This window comes from Muntiacus reevesi, chromosome 2 (genome assembly GCF_963930625.1).
Source record: "Muntiacus reevesi chromosome 2, mMunRee1.1, whole genome shotgun sequence".
Taxonomy (NCBI): domain Eukaryota; kingdom Metazoa; phylum Chordata; class Mammalia; order Artiodactyla; family Cervidae; genus Muntiacus; species Muntiacus reevesi.
Genome location: NC_089250.1, coordinates 58,916,208 through 58,931,987, shown reverse-complemented (window position 1 = coordinate 58,931,987; position 15,780 = coordinate 58,916,208). Strand labels below are relative to the sequence as shown.

Below are 15,780 nucleotides of genomic sequence, written 5' to 3'. Positions count from 1 at the left end.
ACAAACACACAAAAACTGGCGACTTTTCCCATCCCCAATCCCTGCACTGCTGAGACACAAAATGATTTTATGGCAAAGGATCCTTAATCCCCAGAGACGCTTTGGCTTGTGGTGCTTTTTTAAGGCCTCTCTGCCCTGCCCGGTACCATGGGTTGAACGAGGGGTGTATAAAAATGGGGGCCTTGGGAAGCCTCCATGGTTCAGGGCTGCAGGCCCTTCAGATGTGAACGTGAGACACCCACCCAGCGAGACCTTTACACAGGGAACTTAAATCTAACCTTGATAAATAAAACCAAACGTTTATTTACACCAAAGAATTCCAACACTGGATCTTTCACATATGAAGGACAAAGTATTATATATATACACACAGCAAGGGGTGGCAGGGCTGTAACAAGAGAGTTTAGTTTTCCCACAATTACAGGTCTACCATTTCCGTTTCACTGGAGATAGTGGCTCTGCTCCTACCACTCAGACACATCTATAAACCTGAGGGGCGGGTCTTCTCACTGGATGACATATGAGGGAAGGGGAAGGTAGAAGGAAACGAAGGTAGAAAGCTGAAAACGGACTTCAGTGGCCGCACCTCTCATCAGCTCTTAAAGAGGTGCTAGCATGAAACCTACAGAGACAATGCTTTTTTTCCTTTTGTAAAAAGCAATAAGTTATGCCCAATAACTAACTGAATTCAAAAGGGCCAAGTCAAAGAAAACTGAAAAAGATTTTACCTTCCCCCTCCTACCAGCTATAGAGCATGTTGGGAGATGAAAGGGCAGAGGACCAAGGTAAGGAGTCTGGGAGGGATGGTATTAAAGTTTTAAACTAAACAAACTAAATTATAAATGAGCTGGATTTAGGTTAGGTCAATAAGACATGATTCAAACTGCACGGAAGTTTTCAGGACCTGTCTGCACTTTGGGTAGATTTTCAGCATCTCAATGTAACTAAGACATATTTCCCCTAGATTCACCAGGATAACCCTACTGAAGCACTTTTGGAGTAAAGTGATGTAAGTGACTAGCAGTGCACTGCTTTTATAGGTTGGGTCCTACCTTCCTCCTTCCTTCCCACCTCCCCTGAAGAAGCTACATTTTTGTAATCTCTGGAGAACAGTGTGAAGTACAACCCCCCCAGAGTGTGGGATGGTAGGGGAGCAATGGTGAGCATGGGAAGAAATCTCCACCCAAACACAGCAGCTGGAATTGAGGCTGGTTTATCTTTGATCTTTAGTGACGAGAAACTGAATTTGGAAGGGGAGAAAAAAATTTGTCCGTGAAATAGTCCACCTGCAGATAATTTTTCAGGGAATCCCCTGAGTTATGAAAAGTTCGAGTTAAAAAAAAAAAAAAAGAAAGAAAAAAGAAAAAAAAGAAAATCAGCCTATTATAATTTTTTTTTTATGACTGAACTACTATAAATCCACAAGCAACGGTTCAGACACGGTGCTTCTGAAGTATTTCATCCCTCCCCGCCAGGCGCAAGCTGCATCAAGGGAGAGAGTGGACTCCCCAACCTCTGCTCAGGCATTAGGAGATAGAAGGGGCCGTTACTGCTGAGCGCCGGCGGCAGCTGGAACAGGCATCCCAAGGGGGTTGGCAGCAGCAATCACTGGTGAGCCCGCCAGAGGTCCAAGGGGTGAAGGGGTTGGCACTGAAGAAATCCCTGAAAGAAAACAGCTGACAGTGAGCTAGAAGTACCAACCACAGAACTCTTAAGTCACCAGTTTTTCAAAGCACCTATCTCAAAAGTGACACAATAAATACTCTCTTTATTGAATGCCTCGCCTTAATTTTTACAAATTAATCTCAAATTAAATCCTCACAAATTAAAATTTAAGTTCCAACAAATTTAGAAGACAGAGAAGGAAATCTAAGTTTGGAGAGTTTGAGCAGTTTGTCCAAGGTGCACAGCTAAGTAGCAGGTATGTTATGCCTGGATTTCAATCCAAGACTGTCTAAGATAACACAGTCCAACCAAACCTTCTGCTCTGTAACCTGTACTAACATGACAGTCACTAGCCACATGTGACTACTGAGCATTTGCAATGTGTAACTAAACTAAGCAACTGATTTTACAATTGTATTTGACTTCAGTGAATTTAAATAGCCACATGTGGCTAGTCACCACAAACTGAATAGCAGAAGGCTAGAGTCAAAGTTCATGGCCACTGTGCCTAGAGTCAGCCAGTGCAGAGAGGATCATTTCTCATCTCTAAGTTAAAAGTGTTTTAGGATTTATTTCCACTTACTTTCTTGATCATATTACCTGTTACCTTGCCCTCAGTCAGCTAGTTCTTTAAATTTTCAAAATAGTACATATATTTTCTGAATATGTAATATGGTTACATGACTCAAGTAACTGCAAAGAGGATACAGTGAGAATTCTCCCTTATCCTATAACTTGGCCAACTTACAGCACTATTTTTGGGAGTGTATCCTTCCAGAAATATTTTATGGATATACTTGAATTTTATAAAAATATGCATATAAGAATCACATATAAGAACTTGATTCTATGTTTTTGCCCATTCCTAGTCTTGAGCATGGTTCTGAATCTTGCTTCTTTTCACCTCACATTACTATCTTTGAGTTGAAGCTACAAAAGAACACAAAACACTTGTTCTATTCTCGGAGTATATAGTACTTTGCTGAAAGGATGCCCCATAATTCATCTTATCATTTCCTTATTCTACAAGGAGCTGTTTTTAATGTTCTCTGATTACAAATATGGCTAGAATGAGTAACCTTGGGTATGTATCATTTTGTACATTTGCATGATACCCAGAGGTTGAACTCTAGAAGGCAGCTAGTTCTTAAAAAAAAAAGAAATTGAGACAACAGCAATTCTTTGAGGGTGTCGGAATAGGTGCTCTCACAAGAGTATCCATGTGGGTGCTGCCCATGTATATAATCCTTAGGGGACAGGCCTATGATTTCTTTTGGGTAACTGTGGTTTCTTCTCGGTAAAAACTCACTCTAAATCATAATGACTCAACAACAACAACAACAAAAAGTAATTGCACACAAACCATTGTAATTTACTAGGCACCCTGTAGCTGCTCTGGAAAAAAGAACCATTCTTATTCACATATGTACCCATGTACAAACCCCCATCTCTCCTCTCCCTCATTTTCTTATGTGATGAGGACAACATCATGTACTGCCACTCTAACCTGTGAGATGAAAGGATCTCTTTTCATTCTTAATGGCTTGTTGAGACTGTCAAGTCCCAAACAATTTTTGTGATTCTGGCCTCAAAGAGACTGTTGATACTCTAACTCAGTGATGCCCAACCTTTCTGGCACCTGGAACTGATTTCACAGAAGCTAATTTTTCCATGGACTGGGGTTGTGGGGAATGGTTTCTGGATGATTCAAACACATTACATTTATTGTGTGCTTTATTTCTGACCTAATGCCACTGCTGATCTGACAGGAGGTACTGTTCTGTGGCCCAGAGGTTGGGGGACACTTGCTCTAACTACTAAGGGATAAGAGGTTTCAAAAGCATCCTGAAACCTGGTGGAGAGAGCCACACAAGTCAGTATGCTAATAAGGTAATCATTATAAAGGAGAGCCATAGAAATCAGGCCACAAAGGAGGAGCAAAATTAAGAATGACAATTGACTTCTATATATACATTTAACAAAAAAAAAGAAATTTACCAATGACACTGACCTGACATCATATTGGCGCTGCTGACAGGCGTACTGCCCCCTGGCATGCTAGATGAGCCCATTCGAGCCTGGTCCTTCACAACAGTGTCTAGAAAAAGAGACAAAAATGTGAGGTTCTGTTATGCTTGAAGAACTGAACTAATGGTCTAGGGTCTCATAGCAGCCATCCTGATTCTTTACATTTTATTTAGACTCTGTATTATTCCCCTAATAAAAGAATTGAGGTGTCAACTACCTTCACTATGAAATCAACAAGTAATAAAAAAACAAACAAACAAACAAACAAAAAACAAGTATTTACTTTTGGACATGCTGCATGGTATGTGGGATCTTAGTTCCCCAACCAAGAATTGAACTTGTGCCCCCTGTGGTGGAAGCACAGAGTCTTAACCACTGGATTGACAGGGAAGTCCCAGTAGAGCTAATTTAAGACAAAAACAATCCTGTTATAGTTTAATGAGACAATACAATCTACCCTACCTATCAGTATTATATTATGAGAATGAATGAGTTTTGCTGCAGTTGGTCAAGCATGGTGCCAAATGGGCCAAAACTACAGGTCTGATCAAGTTACTGCTATGACCACAGACTTAACTCTCCATCTCGATCAGCCTGTCAGTCAGCTTCAAGTATAGGAGATTGAGCAAGAATATAATTGATTCACTAAAACACCATCCCACCACTCCCCAAGGAACAACCTGACACTGACGCTAACATCACAGTGAGGATGCAGTGGAGTTAGCTAAGTGGCATTTTCATTCAAGACAGCAGAGTTAGCTATATTCACATACCTAGATCAGGGTGTTCATATAATTAGATTTTCAAGCCTCTCTGGCTCTCTCCAATGAATGATTAATAGGACAGACATAGGGCCGTATGTTCTAATCCAACCACTCCAAACTAGCCACGAGAACTGTTGCCCACACAATAAAAAAAGAAGTTTATTTAGGGATGACATGTGTCAGGTATTCTGTTAGACAAGAATCCTCTCAACAATTCTGCAAGACAACTGCCATCACTATCCGCATTGAAGAGACCAAGGCTCACTGTGGGTGAAGTAACTTTGCAGCAAGCTAAGTAAGGGAGGCTGGGATTCCAATTGTATTCTATGGGTCTGGAGCTTTCTTCACAGCATGTATTCTCCCTTGCTCTGTACAGTCTGCTGGTCAGGCCTGCAAGGCTCTGTGGACTGAACAGCTGGACTCACAGAAATAGGGGTGCTCCATGGCCTCTCTTGCAGTGAGCCGCGACTGGTGGTCGTATCGCAGCAGCTTGTCCAGGAAATCCAAGGCCTCAGGACTGACAAGGTGCTGGTTTTCACTGTGGACAAAGCGTTCCCATCGCTTACGGGAATGTCTGCAGAGCCAAAAGGGAGAATGAGAAATGGACCCAGAGGGAGAGAAGCCCAACATTTCAATCCTACATTTTCCTTAGTGGCTAGCATTCCAGCCAATCACAAAGAGAGGTCAAAACTCAAGACCTAACTGGAGAGACTGGAAATGGCAGTGTTGCAGAAAAGAGAAATCTGGGTCCCCACAATTTTATGAAACACAATTCAAGTTATAGAAGGCTGGGCTGGTTGGCCTCCTCCCCACCCCAACCCATATTCCTGGCATCTCTACCCCTTGGCCTCCAAAAGCCTTTGTAATAAGAAAGCCTACCTCTTCCCGTTAAGTGGTGAGTGAATTAGGACTGGGTCTAGTCACTACTTTTAGAGTCTATTGTCTGTAAATCAGTCTGAAACATGCACTTTCTAAGATTATTTCTTTCTCTTAGAGGGGGTTTTGTCATCTACAGAAGCAAGATAAATCTAGATTTTCATTTCTGACTCAACTACAACCCTTCTATTGGACTCTACAAGGTCAGGGATCCTCTGCCTACAACCTCCACACTCAGACTCCTGTGGGTGAATCTGGGAAAATGGCCATTCAATCCAAAGCTTTCATCATAGGCTTGCCCATGCACATCCTGTAGCAGTGGACCACAGACACTTTGCAGGCAAACAGAACATTAACTATTTTGGGAATCCAAAGCATCATTTTACATCCAAAGTGCTTATGGCACAGATGCATAATTTTGTTTTATGACTTACCTGCCCAAGATATCGTTGAAACGTGGATCTAATTCAATGTTGTATTTGTCAATATAGTCATATAAATCTTCTGTCCCCAGAACCTTGGCTATCCTCACCAACTAGGATTGAAAGAAGACAAAACCCACACCAAAAGCACATTACATGATTAAATCAACAATTAACCATTATTGAGTTAACAGAATGGGACCATCATGGCTACAGGTATGAATGCTACACCCATTTACTTCAAATTTCCTTGCATAGCATGAATGGATTTCCACACAACATTCACATTGTTGGATGTGAACATATCCAACAATGTGAACATATCAAAAAGAAAAAACAAACTATTTTATAACCTGGTTCCTTCCCTCAGGTGAAGTCTCATCCCTCCCCCCTGACCCCAACCACCTAGCTGAAGATGTTACTTCCTTTGGAAAGTTCTACATACACTTCTTCAGACCACTCACTCCCATTATAACCGCCTTTGTGTATCTTATCTACACTTTCACTGACATTTACGACTATAACTTATTTTCTTATACATTTGGTTCTCTTACTAGGTAAGACTGTGAAAAACCTTTTGTGGGACAGGGGGCTATTTTTTCTATATTCCTCAAACCTGTGTGGCACCTAACAAGAAGCTGCTGATTTTAACTGAATTCACCCAATATTCTTCAACTCATATGAAGAGTAGTCATCTTCATATGAATTGTAATATGTAAGTCATAGGTTTAAGTATGACTTCATAAAGTCATATTTACATAACATTCTTGGAATGCTAAAATTGCAGAAATGGAGATTACAACATAGTAGCATGAAGGCCAGGGGGAAGCTGGTGTGACTACAAAAGGGCAAATAAAGGATTCCTGAGGTGACAGGGATGTTCTGGTATTCTGGCTGTATTGATATTAATATCCTGGTTGCGATCTTGTACATAGTCAGCAAAAAGTTCTATTTGGGGGAAACTGGGTAAAAGATATACTATATCTCTCTGTATTATTATGGTAACTTCACGTGAATTTGCTTCCCTGGTGGCTCAGCTGGTAAAGAATCCGCCTGCAATGTGGAAGACCTGGGTTGGGAAGATTCCCTGGAGAAGGGAAAGGCTACCTGCTCCAGTATTCTGGCCTGCAGAATTCTATGGTCCAGGCAGTCACAAAGAGTCGGATACAAGTGAGTGACTTTCACTTTCATATCAATTTACACTATCTCAAATTAAATCACTGTGCTCAAACAAGGCAATAGTATCTCCCACAAGGCCCTGGAATCATTAAGTGAACAAGTCATTAACTGAAAACTATTTTGGAGTTTTACACTCAGAGATTCTAATTTATTAACAGCTCTCAGGTAGGGGTTAGGCATTTGTATTTTAGCAAGATTCATTGCAGTTTCTAAGGAGTAAGCAGATCTGGCCATTGTGAGGGTACATCAATAATTCCCAATAGGAACAACATATATTACCTGATCATAATTGTCATGTCCATGGAAAAATGGCTCCTTCCGGAAGATCATACTTGCCAGCATGCAACCCAAGCTCCACATATCCAAACTATAATCGTACATCTGCATTAAAGAAAATGCTGTCATCACACGTGAAATGACAAGATGAATCTTGTCACTTCAAATAAAAAGCTCTTTTTTAAAAACAGAAAAACAAACAAATCCCACTCCATTGACTTTAAGGTCCAAATATCAGTATCTTTATATATTTCTTTTCAGTCTTTTCTTCTTTGCATTTCCACTTATACTTCCTAACCCTCTCCTTTGAAACCTGTACCTACTATTTTGAATTACTTTCTTTACTTACATAAGAATACCCAATTGTTAGCTTATGGAAACCTTTTAATATGTACCATTATTTTATAGCATGACTGTTTCAGCATTTAATCTTTAGTGTACCCTATAGTAGAATAGCATTTTTCACCATTATAAATAATGCTGTAAAAAATATTTTTATGTATAAAATGCTCTTTGAATTCAGGGCTATACCAGAAAAGAAATTTCTAGGACAGAGCCTGAACTTTCAATTCTAAAAGAAGCTCTGGAATTTCTGATTACAAGTGACTTTCTTTTCAGTTAGGATCAAATGCAGACTTATATTCTACTGACACTGTGACAATACACACAAAAGTTGTGGTAGATTAACTGAAGAGATTCATATTTTACACTCCTATAAAAGGGACAGTCATGGATGTGCAAAAATGGCCCATTCAAAACGCAAAAGAACATTTTTAAAAAATCACGTGCAAAACAAACAGGACAAAAGTTTTATCTGCCCTTCTCTTCTCACCTGATAGTCTACAAGTAGCTCAGGACCTTTGAAATATCGGGAAGCAACTCGGACATTATATTCTTGGCCAGGATGGTAAAACTCAGCCAAACCCCAGTCTATTAGCCGTAGCTGAAGGGAAAAAAAAGATAATAAATAACTGTGTCTTTTAAGATACCCCCACAGTGCCATTAGAGTACTCTTTTTTTTTTTTTGGCCACATTGTGTGGCCTGTGGGATTTTTAGTTCTCCAACCAGGGATTGAACCTGGGCCCTTGGCAATTTAGAATTCCCAAAACTACTCTTTTTAACATATAATTATTTTGTGTTTCTGCAAATTTCAACTACTCCTCTGACTAAAATGTCTCTACTATTCAATCTAGACTCCTATTCTGGTGAACATCTCTTCTGAGTTAACTCCTTCAGCGAAATCTTTTCTAATTATGTAAATAGAAGCAACTACTGTCTTTGAATTGCCTCACCCACCAACCTCAGATAAATTTCTTTAATAGAACCTACAACTCTTTACTGAATATTTGCTTTCTACTTTTTAAAAAAATATGGACTGTGAGATCCTTGAGGGTAGGGACTTGTTTTATTCACCTTTGCTAATTTTTAGAATTCAACATAATGCTCAGTACACAGGAGAAAAATAAAAATACAGCTCTTACCAAAATAGTATTGGGTTGGTCAAAAAGTTCCTTCGGTTTTTAAGTAAAAATAAAAGACACAGTTTTCATTTTCACCAAGATCTTTATTGAACAACGTATTACTGTTTTGTTCTACTACATCCTGCCATTTTCCAGGCAATTTCACAATTCCATTTTCCCAACACTTTCTTTCTGAGTAAAGAACTGTTCCAGGTGCCTTTACAGTCTTACAGGAAACTGAAGTTTTTTCCACTAAGATAATTTCATAAAGACCAAAATAAACAGACATCCGAAGGTACAATGTCTGGTGAATATGGCAGATGAATCAGAACTTCCCAGCCAAGGTGCTAAACAGTTTTTGCCTGGCCATCAAAGAAACATGCGGTCTTGTGTCATCCTGGTGGAGGATTATGCATTTTCTGTTGACCAATTCTGGAGCGCTGCTTTCAGTTGGTCCAACTGGGAGCTGCACTTGTTGGGATTAATCGTTTAGTTTTCCAGAAGGAACTCATTATAGAGGACTCTCTTTCAACCCCACCACATATACAACATCACCTGCTTTGGATGAAGATCAGCTTTTGGTGTGGTTGATGGGTGGTTCATTTCGCTTGTCCCAAGATCTCTTCCATTCCACATTACCGTACAGTATCCACTTTCATCATCCGTCACAATTTGTTTTAAAAATGAACAATTTTGTTACGTTTAAGTATAGAGAATCACATGCGGAAATATGGTCAAGAAGGGTTTTTTACACTTAACTTATGTAGAACCCAAACATCAAAGTGGTTAACATAACCAAGCTGGTGCAAAGGATTTTCAACGCTTGATCTGGATATTTTGAGTATGTTGACTATCTCTTGCGTGGTATGTAACATTGATTTTTTTCAATCAATGTCTCGATTTGATCGCTATCAACTTCAATTGGTCTACCTGACCAAACAGCATCATCCAGCGGGAAGTCTCCAGTACAAAAGTTTGCAAACCACTTCTGACACAATCAGTCACAGTACCTTCTCCACACACTGCACAAATCTTTTTTTGCATTTCAGTTGCGTTTTCACCTCTCTTGAAACAATAAAACATATGCTGAAAATGTTGCTTTTTTCTTCCATCTTCAACATTAAAATGGCTTCACAAAAATTCACCAATTTGGCTAAGTTTTTTAAAAATGCACACTGATAACAATATAATCCGACAAAATTATTTCTAATGAAGTTAAAGACAACTAAGTGCTACTAGAGTCATCGTATGGAGAAATAAACAAACTTTTTGGCCACCCCAATAGTAGCAAGGACAAGAGGCAACCTTATTTGACCTTCATGCAAAGCATGACCATAACTTGTGTGAACAGAAGGGCCTGAGTAATGCTTGACTGCTCCAGCATTGTCTCCAAAACTTCAGTTAATTAGGTTCAGTGTATTCTTTTAGACAACAAAGGGAAATATAACAAAAAATATGAAAATGTAGCCTTTTAATAGTCTTTCTCTTCAACATCTTAATATCAGTGCTCCAGAGTTATTCCTGAGTTTCCTGTCTTATCAGTTAAGTATTCCCAGATGGCTATTTCTGGTCTTGTGGCTTCACACACAGCATCTCTGCTATTTCCACCTATATTTAGCCCACACCTCTCACCAGCCATCTCTCTCTGATCACCTGAAAGACATCTCAGAACTAAAACTCTGATTATTCACTGCAAAACTTGTTTTTTCCATGGAATCCTCCTCCTCCTCTGTTACCTTAAATGTAATTCCATTTATTCTGTCATTCAGGTTAAAAACTTTTCACCCTGGACTCTTCTCTCCCTCTACCCCGCATCTAATCTGTCAGCATATCCTGATGGTTCTATCAGATTCTGACCCTATCATCACATCCACTGCCACTGCCCTGGTCCATGCTATCACCAATCTCTGATTTACTGCAATAGCTGCTTTTCTTAACTGGTCTGCCTTTCATTTTTACCCTCGATTCTCCACACAGGAACCAAAATGATTCTCTTAAAAAATATTGTAAAATGGTTATAAATTCACAGGAATCTGGAGGTGTTCTGTGTACCCTTCATCCAGTTTCCCCTCATGGTAACATCTTACGTCACTATAGTACAATATTAAAGCCAGGAAACTGACACAATTCAGAGACCTTTCTTTTCAACAGTTTTACATGTGTGAATAGTTCTACACAATTTTATCACATATGCAGATTCATACAGCTAGATTCATATCTAGTCCATGATTAGATAAAGAGCATCACAACAGTTATCCTTTATGCTACTCCTTCCTCTCACTTTCTAAGCCCTGGCAACCCTTCTGTGCTCTAACTCTGTCATTGTGAGAAGTATAGAGATGGAACCATCAGTTTAAGTTTTTGAGATTGCTTTTTTCACTCAGCATGAGACTTATCCAAGTTGTTGTATCATCAATAGTTCTTACTAATCGGTAATGATACTACAATGGTATAGATACATCAGAGTTTAAAGAATCATTTATCCAACTGAAAGTTTCTGTATGGATCTCAGTCTGTTTCTCTGGGATAATGTCACTGCTGGGATGTTTGGTAAGCATATGGTTAGTTTTTAAAGAAACTGACAAACTATAAAACAATATAGATTGAAATTCTCCAAAATGAGTGTGCCACCTAACATTCTTACCAGCAATGTATGAGAGATTGAGTTACTCCACATTCCTGTCTGTATTTGGAATTCTTTTTTAAAACTTTTAGCTGTACTAATAGATGTGTAGTAAACTTTTAAATACAGAAGGGAGAACTTATCAACCCTCTGCTCAAACCCTGCAAAAACTTCTGTATCTTCAGAGAAAAGGCCTGACAGTGATCTTCAAGGTTTTACAAGATATGGTTCTATTTATCTCTCTCGATCTCATTTCCTTCTTCTTCCTCATGTTCATTCTATCCCAGTTCTACCCTTGCGCTGTTTTAATATGCCAGGCACATTCTTGTCTCAGGGTTTTTGCATCTGCTATACTCTCTTCTCAAAACCACACAGCTAATTCAAGTGTTCTACAAAATGTCACCTTCCTAACAAAATATTTTCCTTGTCACCCTGTTTAAAACTGAAACACCCTCTGACACTCCCCACTCCTGTTTTATTTTTCTTCCATACCACTTTTAACTCTGTATCCCACCAGTCTCCCTCAAGTGCAAGCTTCTATGGACAAGAATTTTTTGTTTTACACATACACCCCAGCCTCTAGAATAGTCCCCATTACACATAGTGTATATATGTGTAACAGGATATTAACTGAATGAATAAATCACCTATATCTCCAAAGCCTGCAACAGAAAGCCATCACTGCATACAAAAGGTGGGCTTGGGTCACCTTAAAAAACAGAAATGTTATACTGCAACTAATACTCATGACACCTGCAGCAGCAGTTTCTGAATATTTCATCCATTTTACAACTGTACACACTTAATCCTCATAATAACCTAGTGGCATGTACAACAAATATTATTACTTGTATACCCCCAAAAGAAAAAAAAGAGGCAGATGAGAAAAAGCATTTCCCAAGAGAGTAGTTTTTCAATAAATAAGACTAAAACCCAAACTAATGCTTTACCCACAACACTAATCTCTTTTATTTTTGATAGGAATATGAATGAAGTTTTAAACATTGTGATTTTTAAAAAAATTTTTTATTCTAGTTGATTTACAACGTTGTGTTAATTTCTGCTATACATAAAAGTGATTCAGTTATACATATATATACATTCTTTTCCATATTCTTCTCCATATGGTTTATCACAGGATATTGAATATAGCTCCCTGTGCTATAAAATAGGACCCTGTTGTTCATCCATTCTATATATGTTTTGCATCTGCTAATTCCATACTCCCAGCCCACCCCTCCCTCACGCACCTTCACTTTGGTATCCAGTCTGTGAGTCTGTTTCACAGATAAGTTCATTTGGGCCATATTTTAGATTCCACACTGATTTGTTCATTCATTCATTCGTCAAACATTTATCAAGTGCCTAATAGGTACCACAGACTATGACAGATGCTAGGGATAAAATGTTGAAAGACGGGCTGTTAACTTTCTTGTGCTGATAAATAAGACTTGTCCTTCTATCACTTTACCTTTCTGTGCTCATGATCAATCATGACATTATGGGGCTTGACATCTCTGTGCATAATCCCCATGCTGTGGCAGTAATCCAGAGCCTGTGGGAGGAACATGTAAAAAAGGGAAGAGTTAGCTTGTGTAAGACATTTTTTTAGTTGAAGTCTTTTACTTTCTCTTCCAGTTTTCCTTCAAGCCTCCAACACTCCTGAGAGTCAAGGTTAGGACAATCACTTCCACAGGTATTTTTCAGAGACTTGTGCAAACCCACGGACTCTAAATTCCCAAGACCTGTTCCTGCAGAGGTATTTCAACATCTTTCTTGTTAAAAACTCAAAAGTGTATACCAACTACTTCACTTCTAATTTCTCCCTCTTACCGAGAGCCTGGATTATTTTCACAAACATGAGCCCCTCAAAGGAAGAAACCTGACCTGTACTACAAACCTCTTATTCAAAGAATAGTAAATCTAGCAGCTAAGAGTCTACAACAGACGTCGGCAAACCACGATGGTCCCATGGGCCAAATATGACCTGTGGTTTGTTTTTGTGAATGTTTTATTGTAATGTTTTTATAAATTGTTTTATTGTTTTTAATAGCCACAACTATTTGCTTTCATGTTGCCTGTGGCTGCTTTCATGCTACAACAGCAGAGCTGAGTAGTGTGACCAAGACCCTCTGACCCACAAAGCCCCAAATTTTTAAACCATTTGGCCTTGTAAAGAAGTTTGAAAACTCCTGATTTATGACATCAAATCCAATTTGAAAACCAAGTCCAACTTCAAACTAGTGAGAGGCATAACTTCTGGAGTTTGCTAATCCAGGCCTTCAAGCCAGCTGAAGCCACTGGCCAAATTTTTGTCCTTTCTGAAGGGCAACCTGGGTTCCTATGATACCCAGGGTTAGGCAAGCATATCCTTAACTTTGTGAAGTCCTGCGTGCCACAAGACTGCATGAGCCAATGAAAGATAAAATAGTTCTGCTAGCGCAGTTTCTCTAGGGTACTTCTATAGTTCAAATGTAGACTTTATGTCAACCCTCATTTAGTAAAGCACTAGCCAACTCTTAGCAATTTTCTTACCTATAAAGCTGATCTTTTGAGTACTGGAAGCAATATATTTGGTGATCCTACTTTAGAAATCAAAGCTCATTCTAAATCAGCAATTTCTAAGCAGAGATTCACATAATCCTTAGGACAACGGCTCTTTGAGGGTTAAGTCAAAGTTTACTGTTTTATTTGCTCAATTTTAAGTGAAATAAAGTACATCAGAAGCCAGTACAACAGGAATTATTTTTGATAGAGATTACAAATGTTTGTTAAGGAGTCTTCTAACCTCTCTTCTAAATACCCTTTCCAAAGCATTATAAATTATATTCCTACTAGACCCTATCTTTCAATCAGCGTAAGAGTTCTGATGCTATTAGTTTATTAAGTATTTATAGAAACAGACTCCCCCACCCCAACAAATTTTACAAAGTCAACCCACTGGCTTCTCTACAGTCATTTGGATTATTTAACAAAAGGGAGATCAATACTACAATATTTAGTATTCAAGAATCCCTTACCTTCAGAATCTCATACATGTAAAATCGAATATCATAGTCTGTTAACGTCTGGTACAATTGCTGTTGAAGACAAATGCAACATTTGAGCCATGAAATAGTACTGAAAAGAAGGCAACTTCTCATTCTCATTAGTAGTAATTCAAATCAAGACTTGGCTCATGTACCACTGTTCTAAGATCTGTCTGTTTACCAGTCTCTACTTCTCCAACAATACACTAACTTTAAAGAGATACTGTGGGTTTTCAACTCTATATGTAAAAGTGAAGAACTACTTAAGCTCATATTGTTCAAACTGTAATCTACTTCTGGAAGCATACCAATTGATATTTGCAACATGCGCTGATACACATTTTCGGCTTAGTTTGTTTTTCATTTACCTCCAGATCCTCTCATAAAAGGAATGTGGGCAAATATATCACCTTAGTAGGGAATTAACCCACCTTTGGCCTACACAGTCATAGCCACTGCAGATCACCAGTGGGTATGCAGACGGCTTGTTGCCAAACACATCAGGCAATTTAACAGAATATTTCTGTCCCAATTTGAAAGTAAACTTTTCTTCCTTGTTTTCCTTCTCTCAGCATAAGAATTCAATCATTTATCCAAGGGAGTGCCCACATTCTTCTACTGTACTGGAATTGAGAACTGTTTGAATTTGGCTGGAGGTAAGAGATACCTATTTCAGGAGTTTGTGTTTTAGCAGAATTTACTACCATCCTTTCTTTCCCATCCATCTCTTTTTAAGATCAAGAGCCCAAAGTTTCTAAGGAATTCTAAGGTATAGCAAGCAGTCCTTGCTTTTATATGTATAATATATTCCTTCCTGAACTTTGTCGTTTTTAAAGCAAAATGCTGTAAGGCCAGATCCTGATTAAACATGAGCTGTTGCTTTCATTAAGTTTGACATCAGTGGAAACTGTCAAATGAATGGTAAACTGTCAAATGGTGACAAACCTACGCACTGGTCATTATTAAAGAGCATTAAACAAATAAGAGAGCAAAATACAAGATGTGGAAAGTGGGCCCTATACAACAGTATGTCTGTCTCTAAATTAACACTATAAGGATGAGAAGCTCTTCTAATAGTAACATCCCTAAAAGGTTTTTTATATGGCCTAAAACCCAGCTTGAAATGGTTGGTTATACATTATACCTTGAAGTCTGTGTTGTTTACGTGTTCAAAAACCAAGGCGGGAGTTCGTGACTAGGGGAAAGAAAAAGAAAACACACATTAGCAACAGACCTGGCAGCTTTAGTGGGCACATTGTTTGTGGACACTACGTGGTGCATTTGGCAGTCCTCGCCTCAGTAGTAGGAAACCCTCTATTGCTACAAGCCCTCCCCACTCTGATTGTCACCACACTTAGGTCACTTTGGGGATGGATTTCAAACAGAAGACATGGAGCTGAAGTCTCACCAGGCTCTAGGCAGCCCGACAATGCGCCCATCGCCCATCGGCATCGGAC

General features: G+C 39.0%; 1 protein-coding gene across 2 annotated transcripts in view; it reads right to left on the bottom strand.

The window, feature by feature from the left end:
* Window positions 1-279: 279 nt before the first annotated feature.
* Window positions 280-15,780, bottom strand: part of CSNK2A1 (casein kinase 2 alpha 1) — a 54,817-nt gene continuing 39,316 nt past the window's right edge. For both annotated transcript variants that reach the window (XM_065921767.1, XM_065921768.1), the window contains exons 5-13: window positions 15,468-15,518; window positions 14,315-14,374; window positions 12,766-12,849; window positions 8,043-8,153; window positions 7,214-7,315; window positions 5,768-5,868; window positions 4,883-5,031; window positions 3,677-3,763; window positions 280-1,662 (exon numbers count right to left, since the gene is read on the bottom strand). In XM_065921767.1, coding sequence (XP_065777839.1) covers window positions 1,547-1,662; window positions 3,677-3,763; window positions 4,883-5,031; window positions 5,768-5,868; window positions 7,214-7,315; window positions 8,043-8,153; window positions 12,766-12,849; window positions 14,315-14,374; window positions 15,468-15,518 — 861 coding nt within the window. In that variant the 3' untranslated portion in view covers window positions 280-1,546. The remainder of the gene's footprint in view (window positions 1,663-3,676; window positions 3,764-4,882; window positions 5,032-5,767; window positions 5,869-7,213; window positions 7,316-8,042; window positions 8,154-12,765; window positions 12,850-14,314; window positions 14,375-15,467; window positions 15,519-15,780) is intronic.